The sequence below is a fragment of the Saimiri boliviensis genome, chromosome 10 (assembly GCF_048565385.1).
Source record: "Saimiri boliviensis isolate mSaiBol1 chromosome 10, mSaiBol1.pri, whole genome shotgun sequence".
NCBI classification, from domain to species: domain Eukaryota; kingdom Metazoa; phylum Chordata; class Mammalia; order Primates; family Cebidae; genus Saimiri; species Saimiri boliviensis.
This window is the reverse complement of record NC_133458.1, coordinates 95,132,918-95,150,388: the sequence shown is the minus strand read 5'-3', so window position 1 is coordinate 95,150,388 and position 17,471 is coordinate 95,132,918. Positions and strand designations below refer to the sequence as shown.

Here is a 17,471-nt window from a genome sequence, read left to right as displayed (position 1 = left end):
AAAGCCGCCGGTACTCTTTTTTTTTTTTTTTTTTGAGACCCAGTTGCTCTGTGGCCCAAGCTGGAGTGCAGTGGCGTGATCTCAGCTCACTATGACTCCCGCCTCCTAGGTTCAAGTGATTCTGGTGCCTCAGCCTCTGGAGTAGCTGGAATTACAGGCATGTGCCACCATGCCCAAGGTCAGCCTGGTTATCCTGAGTTTACAGAGAAGACAGAAGCTGGCACAGAGAGATGAAGTGGTTTGTCAAAGCCACACAGCCAGTGAGCAGAAGAGCGACTGAATCCAGGCCTTTTAAATCCCAGTGCTCTTTTCAGGAGACCACACCCTGCTTCTCTGATTAGTAGATGCCTGTATTTTTAGTAGAGACAGGGTGTCACCATGTTGGCCGGGCTGATTTCCAACTCCTGACCTCAAGTGATCTGCCTGCCTTGGCCTCCCAAAATGCTGGCATTACAGGTGTGAGCCAGAACTTCTGGCTGCACCAGGTCTTAGAGCATACATTTTAATCACACCAGCAAAGCCATTTAAAAATCACAAACTGAAATTCAGACCACCACATCTGTACTGGCCTGGCCCACACTTATCAATGATGCCCATTTCCCTTCATCTCTCTGGCCATTCTCCACGTCCCTGGATTGTGAGGGCCCACTCGGGTACCTGCACGCACATCTTTCTGCAATCCAATGTAGAAGGAGACCCCTTTGGAGGTCAGAATCCCATGAAAACCAAACAAAAAGGGAGCAGGAAGGAGAAGCCACTGCTTTATTCCACAGCTGCTGCTGCTTCTCTATTTTTTTTTATTTATTTTTTTTTTTAAGGAGATGGAGTCTCACTCCGTTACCCAGGCTGGAGTGCAGTGGCACCATCTCAGCTCACTGGACCTCCGCCTCCCGAGTTTAAGCCATTCTCCTGCCTCAGCCTCTTGAGTAGCTGGGACTACAGGTGCACACCACCACACCTGGCTAGTTTTTTCTTTTTTTTTCTTCTTCTTCTTCTTTTTACTGGAGACAGGGTTTCACCATGCTGCCCAGGCTGGTTTCAAACTAAAGTGCTGGGATGACAGGCATGAGCCTCCGCGCCCAGCCACAGATGCTTCTTTTTAAAGTACAGTTCCAGATCGGCCCACCCTGTTTTCTGTCAGGCACATGATAGGGCTCATTCTCAGTCTACACTAATTTCTGCTTCTTAATGTTGCCCTGGCCTTCCCGACCAATGCTTCATAAGTAAAATCTAAGACAGTGCTTCTTTCAAGCAGCTTGAGACACTAGACACATGCTTTTGCAGCTTAGATTAGGGGATCCCAGCATGGAACTCTCAAGGAACCTCTTGACCCCCATGGATGTTGCGTAATTCCACCATCCTCCATCCTAACTCTTGCACTCGCCTCCTCAGAAGTCCCTTACTCTTCAATCTACAAAACATCTGTTTTTAACCACCAGAAACGTTATGTGAGAGGGAGGCAGCAAGTTTAAAAGGTAACTTCACCCAACTAAAGATAAGCATGACACAAATATACTAGTGCAACTACAAACTTTTTTGTTGTTGTTTTTGAGACAGAGTCTTGCTCTGTCACCCAGGCTGGCATGCAATGGCATGATCTCTGCTCACTGCAGCCTCTGCTTCCTGGGTTCAGGTAATTCTCCAGCCTCAGTTTCCCCAGTAGCTGAGATTACAGGCGCCTGCCACCATGCCCGGATTTTTTTTTTTATTTTATTTTTAGTAGAGATGAGGTTTCACCATGCTGGCCAGGCCGCTCTTGAACTCCTGACCTCAGGTGATCTGCTCACCTTGGCCTCCCAAGGTGCTGAGATTACAGGCAAGAGCCACCACGCCTGGCCTACAAACTTCTTTTAGTCAAGCTAGAAACAGAATTCAGTTCTCATATCCGAATTCACCACCTCCATCTCGCCTTCTTATTCACAGTGCCACATGAGCATGAATGGGCAGCGAGCATCCTTTTTTCCAAACTGTGATGTCGCGTGTCCCTCCCTCCACCCAGATCACGGTAGTATCCTCACCTCACTTTAGTCAGAATGTTCCTTTTACTTCTGTTTCTAGGACCTGGCATGAATCAAACCGGCTCGATTTCCTGAATTTAAGAAAATTTCTGCACAACAGAAGAAAGGCTAGCAGAAGAAGAAGGCTGAGTGATGCTGGGACAAGAAGTGCAGTTGAGAGTCAGGGAGGCTGTACCTGCAGCAGGGTCTGCTGCGAGGAGAATCCTGTTCAACAAGATTGTTGAATCCTCAGCAACAGAAACCACTAAGATGTCTTCCCCATCATCTCACTATAAGCCAGGACCCTTAAAACCTTATCTCCAATCCCTCGCGACGGCTCCATGAGGTCCGTCTGGCTAGCTGCAATTTACAGAGAAGATAGGAACTGTGGCACAGAGAGGTGATGTGGCTTGTCAAAGTTATATAGCCAGTAAGTAGAAGAGTGATTGAATCCAAGCCTTTTTAACTCCAAAGGCTGTGCTCTTTTCGGGACACCCCACCCTGCTTCTCTGACTAGCACTGCCTGCCTCCTGGATGTTATCCCCTTCCTTCCTGCCATAGAAGGGCTCACCAAGGGAAATGTGGGAGGGCAAAGAGGAAGAATGTGAGTTCAGCATCGACCATGGTGATGCTTAGGTGTGGGCAGTTGGCACTGTTCTGCTCTGTGTCTAGTGGACGAAGGGAAGAGATTGATGCCTCTTTTGTTGTGCTAGCAAAGCCATGTCTCCTCCTCCACGTGCTCACCTATGGAGCACAGTCCTGGGAACCGCTGCGGAGGGCAAAGCTCATGGACAGGCCATGTCCCAAGGGAAGGTAAAACACAGTCACTGTCACTGGGACACCCCAACTGGCTATTTGGTGACTTCCATCGACAGGCAAGGGGATTAGACTCCTTCCCTGACCAAGTTAGGACAGCGATGGAAAGTTTGCTGGTGATGGTGAACTAGACCTAGAGCGGACTGGACTCCAGAAGTGAGAGCTTATATGCACTTGGGTAAGTACGATTCTCAGCTTTTACACTGTCAAAAACAACACACACATAACACACACCCCAAATACAAGTAAAATGGGAGAATTTACTTGCCCATAAACTTTTCTGAAAGATCCTGCACATCCTTCAGATTCATGAAATGGTGCCAGAAATGCAGGAGACACAGACCCTTGTGCTTTGGTTGCTCACATGGAGCAGAACAGCATCTTTAATACATTTATTCCCCCAAAGAGTGCATGACCACTTGCAAGAGTACCCTTCCTGCAGTCAAGGAAGTAAAAATCGCATTACTGAAAAATCCTTTGTCTCAGTGCTAATTTTTCTTTGTGGCATTGAGCCACTATTTCCAAAAAAAAAAAAAAGTTTCTTTAATTTTAACGTAAACTCAAGTTTTTTAAAGGAGACATAAGGGTCCATTTGAAAACCTTCAGAGATCATGGAAGGCAATACTGTGTGTGCTTGTTCGTACAGAAATTCGGGACACAGAACAGGATCGATCGATTGTAACGATGTCCATATTCTGGTAGTAGCCATGTACTACCACAGTTTTGCAATATGTTACCATTCGGGGTAACTGGGCAAAGAATATATGGGAATCTCTCCATATTATTTCTTATGAAAGCATGTAAATTAATGCTTTTCTGAATAAACATTTTTAATTGAAAACCAAAAATCAAAACAAATACCACAAAACAGAACAAAAAAGTCGCCAAACAGTGGAATTAATAATTTTTAGCCCTCTGGATTACTGAGGGTAAGCGTCATGAGCTGCGATCCTGTAAGTGCGACCTGGTATCACAGCTGGCATGGAGAGGCCACAGCCAGGCTCGTGCTCCGGGCCTTGTCTCTGTCAGTCACAAGCAGAGCATTTCTGAATATGAGTGAACAATCCGGAGCCAAGTCAACATAAATTGTAATGCTCTAAAAAAAGAAATCCATGCCCTTTTTATTCCTGAAGAGCCCCAAGCACACACTTGGCACTCATCAAACTATGCACAATGACTAATAATCTTCACCACTGGTTTCATTTTAGCTCTAGGTAATTTCTTCCCACAGATAGGCATAGTTAAGGTCTTTCCCTGTGTGCAATTAAGCTGGGTCCATAAGTACATAAATACACATTTTACAATAAAGCTACTACCCCCGATACATACATACATGCTTTATAATAAGGCTACTACTCTGGAATTTGGATGAAGAATAGGAGTATTGTCTAGAAAATTATCTTTCTAACAGGCACATAAAGGTTTGTCTTTCATGATCTCTGAAGGTTTCCAAATGCAGCCTTAAATCGCCTTTACAAACTTGAGTTTATGTTAAAATTATAGAAACTTACCAAGTGGTCATGTAATCTTTAGGGGAATAAATTTATTAAATATATTTTTCTGCTCCATGTAAGCAACTGAAGCACAGGGTCTGTGTCTCCTGCATTTTTGTCACCATTTCATGAATCTGAAGGATGTTCAGGATCTTTCAGAAAAGTTGATGGGCAGGTAAATTCTCCCTTGCCTACTTTGCCACTCTTTCTGGCAGTCTCACCTCAGTAATGTATCTCATTGAAGTCTCCTCACAGGTAGTATTTGAAACCTAAAAGTTTACCCTGTTTGTTTCTTTGTCAAAAAGCAAAAAGCAAACAAAGAACAAACTTCAAGGTGGGGAAAGATACAGTCCTGTCCATTCTCCCCCATTCATTTTTTTTTCAAGAACTAATTCATCCTGAATTCCAAATGTACTTTTCTCTTAAAAGGTATGTCAAATATCCTTCAGCAAACTTTTGTATAGAACATGGATATAAATGCAGAACTTTTGAGTGGAAAGAGACTTCAGAGATCATCTAAGATTGGTTCCCCATTGGGGGGGAGGAGCTTCTAGCCCACCTTGTCCTTTCCCATGCTTTAGAGAGGAACCCAGGTGGTTTAAGTGATTCACTCAAGGTCAAGCATCAGAATTAACACTCAGGCCTCCCAACCACATCATATGCTATTTCTCCCAAAATTACTTCTCCCCACTGCTCCCCACTTCCATCTCTGCCCCAAAAAAAGGGAAGAAAGAGAAAACATCCATAAAGTCATAATTAATGACATCCAAAACATGCTTTAAATAAACACAGACACCTTTCTGGTATGTGTCTCAATATGCATCCAGCTGCAGGATGATCACGACTACATAAGCCCAAGAGAAGGTGTGAAGTTCCCAGAAGGAGAAAGTGTTGGGCTTGCCCTCTTGTTTTAGAGGGTTTCAGTTTATTACTATCTAATAATGCTGCATGGTGTCAGAAATTAACCCATATCACAGTATAAAATCTATGAAACAGAAATGTGGTAATAATTTTCAAAACATCAAAGTCTGAGTACATGAGATCCTTAAAACATTAGGAACACAATCCTTTGCCCTTTTCTCCCTGTATTTCGTGTTAATTTCTTACCCTCTAATATTAACTTTTCTAAGACAACTCAATCAAGAAGACTTCATCACCCCCCCTCCTCACTGAAGCATATCATCTTAAAATCAATTCAAGAACATAAAAGTCTTAAAGATAGCACTGGATTAATTGGCACGTGGAACAACAGAAAGTCAACATACTCAAGCAAGTGCACAATTGCTGTTAACCTTCGCTGAAATAATAGGGGAAGGCTGTAACTACTTTTGAGGATCATCATCTATTACTTTTAAAACCTGCAGTATATTCTTAATAATAAATGGAACAGCAGAATCATTCACTTTTCACACAACATACACACACACAGTTTTCCAGTCATTTACAATTTACCGGTTACACTAAAAAATCGCTCCCCCGCCAGCCCCCGCCACCCCGGTTCCCCCCAACCCCCACCGCCACCACACCATCACTTCCACCTTTTATGAAAAGACAACAGTTTTGAGCCGTTTAAAAGAGAGAGAGAATCCTGGCAGAAAATAATACACAGCTGTGATAATATCGTGTTATTTTAAAATACCGCAATATAGTTTTACTTTTAATAATAAAAGATAAAAAAGGAGTGTCTGTGAATAATTAGAGATTGCAGTCTGAAGCGGGTTACAGTCACTGCAATTGATAATAAACTGAAAACCCCTTGAGAGCAGGTAAATGCTTTGCAACCCTGACCCCCTCGCTCTCACATTACTTAACTACCCTGCGGTTCTTGCATTACATCACCATTCAGGCGATTGGTTCCTGCATTTTAACTCTCTCCCTGTCTCCTCCGATTAGGAGCGACACCGCAGCAAAGAAACTTCGCCCGAGTTTACTCTTTCTCGCTCCGCTTTTTATTTGTGGCCTTTTTGCTCTGTTTGCTTTGGTTTGCTCTGCTTTTTTTTTTTTTTTTTTTTTTTTTTTTCCCCCTCCAACCCAGCCTCTGTTCAACTCATTCAGGGTTCCGTGCTAGAACAAAAACTCTGATCGAAGTGAAAAGAAATGCCTCTTCGGGCTAGAAGAGGAGCGGAGGGGCTGGGGAAAGAGGAGAAGGAAGAGGAGGAGAAACAAAGACGGGCAGAAAGGGGAGAAGGGGGAGAAAAGGAAGACCAGGAGGACGACGAAGGCTCAAAAACAGAAAGCAGTAGGGGCAAAAAAATCTCTAAAACCAGGAGAAAAGAAAAGAAAATTAAAAACAAACCTCATGGACATCACTGAGGCTGAATTCCCTCCTGAGGTGCAGAACATGAGAGCTCTGGAATGAGTGTGTGTAGAATTTGAGCCAAAGCTTAACTAGCTTGAGTGAGTCATATCCTTCCCATTTGATTCCAGGCCAAGCGATGATGTCATGTGCTGGCCCTTCTTTTGCGCCTAGCTCTGGCTCTCCCTCCGGCTGGGCTCTCGCTCACTTGCTCTCTTTCTCCTGGTCTCGCCCTCCTCCCCCTTCTCTTTAGCTCAGTGCTAGTGAAGTCACCATTTAAATTTGGCAGAACTGAAGCAAAAACTTCAATGTAACCAAAACAGCCCCAGGCCGAGTTCCAGACTCAGAGAGCCTTCGTGGTGCACTTGCCCTTAGAAACGGGTAAACAGAGGGGGAAACAGTGCCGCCGGGGATGGCCCTGCAGTCGCCATCAGGGAGCTCCCAGAGGGACCCAGAGTTCTGCAGGAAGGGGTCTGCTGGCTCTACTAGAAAAAAAGAAAGAAAAGGCTGGTTAAAAAACATGGCCCTGTGTTTGGAGAAAGGGAAATAACGCTGAGACACGTGTAGAGATGGGAAGCAGGCGGTGAAAGACGGCAGGTTGGAAGGTCTGAGTCTGAAAAACCAACCTCCGTTAGCAGCTTGGGCTTTGGTTCAGAACCAGGTGACAGGGTTTCCATCGCCCAGGGCGCTTTATTTCCTGGAGCTGGATGGGATTTTCTACTGCTGAATGCCAACCCACCCCTCCGGAGAGTTCTCGCATCTGACCTCCCTGTCAGCAAGGGCAAAACCACTTCTGGTCCAAGCACGCGCCTGTGTCTGGAGCCATCAAGGGCTGTGAAATCACAGTCACTTCTCCCTTGGCCCCTATGGGTCACCCTGTCATGCACTAAAGGAGAAGAACCCTAGCCACAAAACACAAAACTCGCCTTTCTGAGATTAGCACGTCACTCTCAGGTGAACTGCCTAAAGGAGAGGCAAGGAAGACAAGTTCCCCCTCAAAGTGAAAGACAGGCTGTGCCCCCCACAACTCAACTGGATGGAGGGGGTGCTGGTGCCGGTGGGGCCGTCTGTGAGTTTAAAGAGGAGAACAGACAGTATGTGTGTCTCTTTTTTAATTACAGTGAGGAAAAACAGCCTGGGGAGGTGGGGGCAGTCAAGCATGATCCTTCACAAATGACAGTGAAGCCCTTTTAATGGCTGAATTCTACCCCTCACTTCACACCTCCCCACTCAGGACTCCACCGCAACTGAGTCCATCCACTTCTCTCCTCTATTAGCAGGGCTTTTTAACCCCATCGTCTCTCCGTTTTGCTCTTTCTCCTCACCCGTCATGTTTTCTTCAAAAAGAAAAAGTCACTTGAAAATGGGAAGTTCACTAGGATTCTTTTAAATACCACAAAAGCAGAAGAAAGGCATGAAGATGCACTTTTTTTTTTTTTTCCTTTTCCAAAAATGACCACAGTTGGGCTACAGTCTATTGCCCTGATGCCTTTTGTGGCCAGTGAATCAGGTAGAGAAGACAAACATTTGTCTCTTGGCACGCTGCAAAGCAGAGAGGATCTTGATTTCTAAATTCTGTTTTTGGAGAAATCTGTTGGCTTATTAAAGAGGTCCACCGACAGAGATGAGGGATATTAATCTGAATCCCCTGGAATTTAAATCACAGCTTCAAGGAACGTCGCTGTATTCAGCGTGAAGAGTTAAAAAGCAAGATTTGCCCAAGCATCTCCAGGACCCTGGAGGTTGAGGCAAGGAAGGGCTTTCTCCAGCAGGCTGCCCTCTGGCTTGACATCCTCAATTGATGCTGATGCCACAGTGGCTCCGAGTGACACCTTTATCAAGGCAGGCAGCTCTGAATTAGAGGTGATCAGCCATAATTACAGCTGGCGCCACTGAAGCCTGTGGCCTGACAGCGGCAAATGTGGTTGTTATAAAGTTTGGTCCACCATGTCAGTGGCCTGTATAACTCATTTACATCTGACTCGCCAAGCAGCCATTGATTTTTCTTCTGCTGAAGGGAATAAATACAACAGAGGTTTCAATAGCTTCTTTACGCTTCAAGGCAGGTTGGCGAGATTTTGTATAAACTACTTTTTTCTTTTTAAATGAACCATTGGCCATCTTGGTTAATATCAAGCTGCGGACTTTTGCTTTCTCTTTCCTACCTCTCAAACCTCCCCTCCCCGTTAGTTTCCTTATCCAAATGTTTTCTTTATGTTATTGTTTTAGGTACCAAATGGATACATGGTAGAGTTTTCCAAATTTACCATCTTCTGTAGGCTTGATGGGAAAATGTTCTCTGTAGGATTTTTCTTATACCACGTTACAGGGGCTGGGCAAATCCACTAAAATAGGCTCCTGCTGTTTTTCAGTGACACAGACAAAAGGGACATGGCCAGTGGGTACAGTGTTTCTACGACCCACGAACGCCAAGGACCCAGAAATGTCAGTTTCTGATGCCGATGCCAGTGAGCCACCCATGTGCCAGAACACATCAACATCCCAATAAAACCACTTTGCAGTGCTGGCCTGAATTGAAATCAATTTCAGAGCTCAAAGGGTCTAAATATTTACATTTGCACTTGTTGCTCGGGTCATAAGTATCCCCTCCCGCCCCTTCCAAATTAGGCATTCCACTGGCTGCTGGGTGCCTCCCCACTTGAAAAGAAACCCTACTCTCCCATTATCCTTCCTGTGCACAGCTAGAGAGACAGGATCCTGTTCCCAAAAAGAAATTCCCTTCTGACTCAAGAGATTCCTTTTTTGCCCATTTGGCCTTCTCCCCCACCCCATGTCCTAGCTGCTCCTCTGAAGAAGGGGGGCTTTGTAGATAGAACTCGTAAGATGCTGTAATTCCAGAGGGAGGCTTCTTAGAAGTAGCCCCCAGCCAACAGGCTTGCTCAGATTAGCAGGCTTGCTCAGGAATGCTTACAACACCCTCCTTTGCAGAGCATGTCATCCTTGGGGAGAGGGTGGTGGGTACCGCGCAGCTGTTCGGTGTAACTCACTCACACACTCCCAGCTCCTGATGAAATGTTCGGCTCCGAAGAAATGGAAACCTTTGAGATTCGAGCTCAGAGTTCAGAATGCTTTTGGACCCTTTCCAAACAACCCAATAGAAAAGGCACAACTTGGATTGCAGGGATGGAGGGGCTCAACGGCCAACTCGAGTCGACTTTTTGGGTACCTAGGTGAATTTCTGAGCTCAAACACGTTCTGGGAAACACAGCGAATATAAGAACAATGGAGATCCTTCCTAGAGAGAGCTGGGTTTTTTTTGTTTTGTTTTGTTTTGTTTTGTTTTCCTCTTTTAGGTTTGAATTTATTCTCAAGGAAAAGTATATTATCTTCTTTCAAACATTGTTTTTAAAATTTAACCCAAGATTTCTACAGTCCCAGTGGAGTTTGAGGGGCCAGATAATTTCAGAGTTAAATAAGCTGTAATGACTATCACATGTAGCTGGCCATAAACCTAGTATTAAAAATTATTCAGAAAAAAGTGGCATCTCTTCCTTTTTTAATTTACAATAACCATCCAGGTGGTTTTCTAAAGCCTCCTTTGCAAATTGCTTCCAGTGAACCCTCTGGTCACAGACCACTGCACACCCACATGGTGTCATTCAGCATTCCCTGCAACTTGGGTGTCCCGTGTTTTCACAGTGGACAGAGGATGAGGGGCTGCCTAGGTGACCCGGTGCATCCTGAACCATATGCAAGCTGGATTCGCTGGTTTAGATTGTCAGCCATGCTAAAGTCAGCTCCAGGCGCTCCCAGAGAGGAGACAAGGGAGTGATGTGCCCTTGGAGACTCCTGTCTTGTACCTACTGCCCCTCCTACACCCCAGCCCTGGCACTAAGTACCCTTAGGCAATTCACTGCCCTTTCCCATGCAAAACCTATTTGTAAATCACAGAAGTGGCAATGCTGAATATGTCTCTAACAAAGGAATGAATTTCTAATGGTGGAGGCAACAGGAAATCTTTAGGGGTGGATAGTAAGAGGTCACGAGAGCCATCTGATTAGCCCTAAAATATTATAATCAATTCTCCTTCCAATAGTGTTTTTTTCTCTAATTTCTTAAAATGTGCAAGTCATTGTATCACTTAAACCTAACCCAGTGTCTGAAAGACAGTGGGCACTCCTGGAATATTTGTTGAATAAATGAATGAGTGAGTGAATGAATACAATCCTCAGCTCACGCATTATCTTTTCCATGGTCTCCTTGCTGGGCTACCAGGCTGGGGTAGGGGCGGCCATTACTCTGTGCTTCTTCGGCATCCTAAAGCAGATTCTATCCCAGCAATAAGCCAGCTATGGAGAGGATCTCTTTTCATGCTTGTCTTCTTCAACAGCCATTTGCTTCTCCAGGGCAGACTGTGCTATTCATCTTCACATCCCTAGCATGTAGCACCTGGTCCATACATAGTAGGTCCCTAAGAAATGTGACTGTGGCTGGGCGTGGTGGCATACATCTAAAGTCCCGCTACTGGGACTAAGGTGAAAGGTTTGAGCCCAGGAGTTCAAGACTACAGTGAGGCATGATCGCGCCACTGCACTCCAGGCTGGGAGACAGAGCAAGATTCTGTCTCTAATAATAATAAAAATAATCATTAATTAATTAAAGAAAAAAATTTAACTGAGCCTGAACTAGTGGCAACACAGGCTGCTTTGTCTTCCCTGAATATGTTCCCTCCTGAAAGTTCTTTTTCCCATTTATTTTATTACTCACACTTTTTCTGTAGCTTCCTTAAGATCTGAAGAAACTAGAAAACCTAGAAAAAGAAAATCCTAGAAAATCGACTGGTCAGCCTTCTCCATCCTTGGACTGTATCTTTTCTCCCTGGAGAGCCTCAGATTCCTTTTGTTCCCCTTTTCCTGGACCCCCACAGCAGGGACGGCAGAATGAGCACCCTGTGGTTGATGTCAGAGCAGCTGACTCTGGACCATTGTCACCAGCTTTCTACGTAAGGCATCCAGGGAAATTGGAATTTGAGGTGAGAGCAGCTAAATGTTCTCCCATTGGGACTTCTTGCACAGTTGCTAAAGTGCCCGAAAGAAAGAGACACAGCCACCAGGACTTTTCAATGTCTAAAGAAAGGTGATGTCATTTCTAACCCATCTCTACGACCACAGTGGACACTACGGGAAACTCAAATAATGGTGGGGGACAGAAGTTTCGATTTTTTTTTTTTTTTTTTTTGAGATAGGGTAATACAGGGTCTTGCTCTGTTGCCCAGGCTGAAGTACAGTGGCATAATCTCAGCTCACCATAGCCTTGACCTCCTGGGCTCAAATGATCCCCACATCTCAGCCTTCTGAGTAGCTGGAAGTACAGGTGTGCACCACCATATTGGCTACTTTTGTTTACTTTTTGTAGTGACAAGGTCTCCCTATGTTCCCCAGGCTGGTCTTGAACTCCTGGACCCGAGGTATTCTCTCAGCTTGGCCTCCCAGAGTACTGGGACTACAGGTGTGAGCCACAGTGCCTGGCCAAGGAGGTCCAAACTTTTGCGGGTAAAAGTTTATACAGGATTGGTGCCTAATGATGTTGTCAGACTAACTACACTGAATTCATGTTCTGGTGTAGAATGGAGCCAAGACAGGGCATAGTAGCTGATCAAGGCTGTCTCGGGGCAGTTATGCTTGGGAAAGGCGGACAACCCAATTGATGATGTACGAGAAAGAGGCCTTTCCCAGAGGCTCTACAGGGAACCGTGGTTAAGGGAGCTTATCTACCAAATTCCTGCTTTCCCCTTGGACCACGTGTGGTGACTGGACCACTCCAGGTTGAAACAAGTGAGGTGCCTAGGGTGCAAAATTTAAGGAGGTGCTCACTCTCAGGGGTGGGTCTGCACCTGTCCAACCCTGAGAAGGATTTCCCCCTTAAATGTTGAGCGGTAGGGGCCTCATTTGTCCCCCTTAGTCCAAGCCTTGTTTGGAGTTGATTTTCTACTCTGTGTACTCATGAGCATGGGTAGGGTTAGTAGGGAAATATCGGGTGATGCTCTGGGACTGCTTGGCTATCTGGGGGAATGGGGAATGATGCCTGCAACAGACTAGACTCTTCCTTAGAGCGTCAGCTTCATCAATCTTTCCTTCTTCTCAATTAGCCACTGTGAGCTGAGAGTTGAACTAAAAGTTGTCTGATACCAAAGTTGGGAATGCGACCACTCGCTGTTTTATATTGATGCACTAACATCTTTTATAATTCAGGTCTTCCTCATGACCTGGGTTAATCCATGTGTCCAGAAGCAAGCAGTATTACCAGCCCTGGAATCAGGAGAGGCAGTGAGGGAACCCTACACAACATAACCCTATGCGTGCTCCTGAGTACACAGAAAATCATCTCCAAACAAGTCTTGGACTAAGGGGCACAAGCGAGTCTAAGGGGCATGATGGTCTTAGGAATGTCATGATTCTGACCAGAGAGATTTTCCAAGGCACGAGGGTTGGAGTAGAGGCAGGGAAGGACAGAGCGTTTTTACGGCATAACATCAAAAGGTAACAGATGTAGAAGGTTGCTTCCCTCAGGTCCTAAGAGGGCCTCACACTGCTGACCGGGCCTTCATCAGCTCCCTTTTATACCTTGGAATCTCGTCAGAGGCCACACTCTGAGCCAAACCTGCAAAGTCAATGCCTGCCCCTTCCCTGGAACTCCCATGCTGCTAGTTTCCAAGGCTCACTGGTGGGACTCCCCATTTCACAGAAAGGAAAACTTGTGACTACCAGAAGCTGACCATCATTTGCCGAGAATTTTTATCTGGAAAAGCAGTTCATGGGGACTTTCATAATCAGTGGAAAAATGTCCCTTTGCACATGTCAAGTTCAAAACACTACAGTATCTGCTTTCTGAATATTCTTCCTCTGTCTGCCCTCTGCACTTTGCAATTCCATGTAAAGGCCTTCAGAAAAGCATTACTTACATACCTGTAGGACAGCCCTGAAAATAGACTCCGCTGGCTGTTTTCATTGTTAAAACATGTTTAAATGAAAAAATAAATAAATAAATAAATAACTACAAAAGTAAGAGTGAGTCTGAAAAGGTTTTGAAAGTATTAGAAACAAAAAGCCAGGCTTAAACTAAGGAATTGTATTTGTGGTTTCATTTCTTTCCACAAGGATTCCAGCTGTAGAGCTCTGTGTCTATTTAATAACTGACCTTCTCTTACACTGAGCAGAGAAGTTCACCAGCACTGATTTATTAAGAGGGTCTCTGCAAGGAGAATTTGCCCTCCAACACTTTCGCCTGGAGGGGATGAGAAGAAAAATTTTTTTTAACCCCAAACATGAAGCTCTTGGGTCTTCCAAATGAAATTATCTGTGTTTTTATTAACTGGGCCCCTGAGTTTAAAAGTTGGTTTTGATAAGGGTGAATAAAGGAAAGAGAAAACTGCTGACATAATATTTTGGTTTCCAAACCCACTTCCACATTCTACTGTCCCTCTCAGGCCTGTACATGACTGTGGTTTCTCTATTTACACCAGAATCCTGGAGAGAAAGGTGTAGTTAATCCTGCGTTATGCTAAAACTCATCTCTAAACTTTAATAAAATGATCACAGTGACTCTTTTAAATGCTTTGGTATATGTTGTGATTTTTCTAGATGTTCTGTATGATTTATAAATAATGCAGGCTTGTCTTTTCTTTTTTTTGAGCAGAGTCTCACTCTGTTGCCCAGGCTAGAGTGTAGTGTCGCCGTCTCAGCTTACTGCAACCTCCACTTCCTGGGTTCAAGCGATTCTCCTGCCTCAGCACTCCCCCCACCCCACCAAGTACCTGGGAATATAGATGTGCACTGCCATACCCTGCTAATTTTTGTATTTTTAGTAGAGACGGGGTTTTGCCATGTGGGCCAGCCTGGTCTTGAACTCCTGACCTCAAGTGATCCAGCAGCCTAGGCCTCCCAAAGTGCTGGGGTTACAGGTGTGAGTCTGTAACTGCGCCCAGCCTCTTTTCCCTTCTTATAAGAGGAAAAGTAGATATTATGATGTCCAAGGGGTTCTATAAATTTAGGAGTAAAAAGAGCTTAAATTTCTCATTTCTTACAAAGTTGAGAATTCTTCCTTTATTAATAGAAATGGTAAGGAAAGTGAGATTCATGCACTGTCTGGGCCAATCCCAGTGCCCCCCCCCACCCCGTTTTTTTCTTTTTTAAGATATGGGGTCTCACTGTATTGCCCAGGCTGGAGTGTAGTGGCTGTTCACGGGCACGGTCAAAGCTCACTGCAGCCTCAAACTCCTGGGCTCAAGTTATAGTGCCACCTTAGCCTCCCACGTAGCTGGAACTACAGGTATGTGCCACCACACCCGGCCAATTCCTTTCTTTTAGCACCTACCCAAACTGGAAAGCATGCATTTAAGCTGGTGTTAGAACATACTTTTCTTGCTCAGTAATCCTCCTTGAAAATCTAATGAACACTCTGACTGACTCCTTTTTTTAACCATGGACCCCAGATTAAAAACCTCCAAGAGAAAAAGCATGTTCTCTTTGTGTTAAACTTCAAGCTATGCTCTTTTACAGGTAAAGAAAAGCAGGCACAAAGAAATGAACCTCAATCTCTTGAAGGCTGACCCCTGGCCTGGCATTTGAACCAGCAAACATCAGTCAGTGGTTCTCAGATTTGGTATGCCGAGAATCTCTGGGAAACAGATTTAAATGCAGGTCTCCAGGTACTACCTTGGAGGTCAAGGTGGGGCCTTGTCTCTGTGGTGCTATGACAGAAAATGCATTTTTAAGCAAAACTCCCCAGAGACTTTTATGCGAGTGATCCATAGTCCACACTTCAAGAAAGACTGAATTCTACATGGTCATCCTATGGTCATGGAAATGCCATAAATTAATTAATTAAGTTTATTAAGTCAATGAAAAAAAAAAATAAATACATTTGCATTTCTCTGCTGTCCATGCTCTGAAGGAACTCTGATTTCCTTTCACCTCTTATAAGGTAAGAAGTATACAGTAATCCGTTCTAAAGGGATCAAGCCTTTAAACTTTGGCTATAGTGGCTTTTCCAAAACAGGATGCCCACAAAGGATGGAAGGAAAACATCTGTGTTCACAGTAACATGACACCCATCTGAGCAGTCTATGGAATTATGGTCTCCAGGACTCATGATAAGATTAGGGCTTCCTGATCTGTGGCTAGTTTTGCAAGACATTTCTGTTCTATGTTTACTATCAACATTTCCAGATATTTATTTTGCAATATTCCTAGTCTCCTAAAGTGACAATCATGAGGAGGGTACACTGGAATGGGGGAAGGAACACCAGTGGTAACTGAGGAATGCATTGCAGGGTACCCATCCACTGCAACGCTGACATACTTGATGATGTTTTTGAACTTTAGTTACACATCGACAGTGATCTCTGGATACTAATGAATTCACAGGGTTACCTTCTCTGGGGTTCTTTACCCAGCACTCCTCCAAAAGGATGCTAACAACGTTTTTCAAAAGTATTGAATTTGTAGGCTTGCGAAGAGCCACAGCATTTGAGAGGAGAAAGTGCCAGTCTATCAACAGACCCAAAAACACGAGTGACCCCGGAAGGGGAATGAGGATCGCGACCTGTGAGTCATCAAGGGCTGCCTCTCCTGCAACGTGGGAACTAAGTGTCTGAATTGCAATGAGACTCCTTACATAATTCCTGTTTGACCAACTCTTTGTCATATTAATACTGTCATATCGCTGCCGACACAGTTGCAGAGACAGACACCACACACAGAAGCTCAGGGAAGACAAAATGAAAAACCTTGGTAGATGCTGAATGTCTGGGAAAACGGTAACCATAATAATGCAATCATCTGTGTGTACATTTGGAGGAAGAGGCAGTGAACCCGAAAAATAATGGTAGTTATCATGAAAGCAAAGAGGCCTACTACCTAGTTTTTCAGTCACTAGTACCTTCTAGTCTAGGGCCACCAAGCCTATTTCATCCTGACCCTTGCTGGAGGTTTTTACACCCCCTTTACTCAGAGATACTCTGCGTTGGCAGAGAAAAGACCCTCCAAGACATGGAGAATGAAGAGCTAGTGATCATTAGGAATGACGCAAATCTCTGAATGAATTAGCTTTGGGGCAGTAATCCACTTTAAAATTCTAGAGACTTTCAGAAATAAATAAGCTATAAACGCCTGTAAATGGCCCTTTCCATTTGGTAAAAATGTCCTTGCTGTTGACTTTCTTATAGGCGAACCCAGAGTCTTCCTCGTCTCAAATCTGCATTGCCATCATATGCATCAGCATAAAAGCACCTTATCCCAAGCTGAAATAGGATCCGCACTGCAGCATTTTGCAAGGGTAGATGGTTTTGAGCCTAGAAGGCCCCATAACTCAGTCTGAGGCAGTTCCGTCTTAATTTGTCAAAGTTTCTGTTATTTTAACAAAGGCTATTTGGTGTTACTTGATCCCTCCTGGCCTGGCTAAACCTCAGCACAATTGAGATCCTTCGGTTTCTCTGCCTCCCCTTTCACTACCTCTCTCTACATTTCCTGACACCTTCTTCTTCCTCACTGGTTTCAAGGCATCTCACAGAAGACGTAAGCTGATAAAGACAAATTTTCCTTATTTCATATGATGATAACGCAGGGAAAACCAAAATCCTAAGTTCTTATGGTGGGCTCTGAGACCCCAGGACAGAAGATGCTGGGGGCTGTGTTTTGTACAAGGATGCTTCTGAGTCCTGGGCTGGGTTTCACAGACGAGACCTCGGGGAACTGGCATTCTAATGGGTAGACAAAGATAACGAGGAAACAAGCAAATTCTGTTATTTTAGATAGTGATAATTGTGACAAAGAAAAAAGAACATGATGACGGAGAGAGAGCACTAGATGCGGTGAAGTATTTTACATCAGATGCTTAGGGAACTCCCCT

General features: G+C 44.5%; 1 protein-coding gene across 3 annotated transcripts in view; it reads right to left on the bottom strand.

Annotated features, from left to right (window-relative positions):
* Positions 1 to 17,471, bottom strand: part of CREB5 (cAMP responsive element binding protein 5) — a 423,257-nt gene that overhangs the window by 131,476 nt on the left and 274,310 nt on the right. The window contains exon 1 of one of the 3 annotated variants that reach the window (XM_010345706.3): positions 6,603 to 7,608. The exons of the other annotated variants lie outside the window; for them this stretch is intronic. Coding sequence (XP_010344008.3) covers positions 6,603 to 6,649 — 47 coding nt within the window. The 5' untranslated portion in view covers positions 6,650 to 7,608. Of the gene's footprint in view, positions 1 to 6,602; positions 7,609 to 17,471 lie in introns of those variants that run through there. 3 annotated transcript variants of the gene reach the window in all.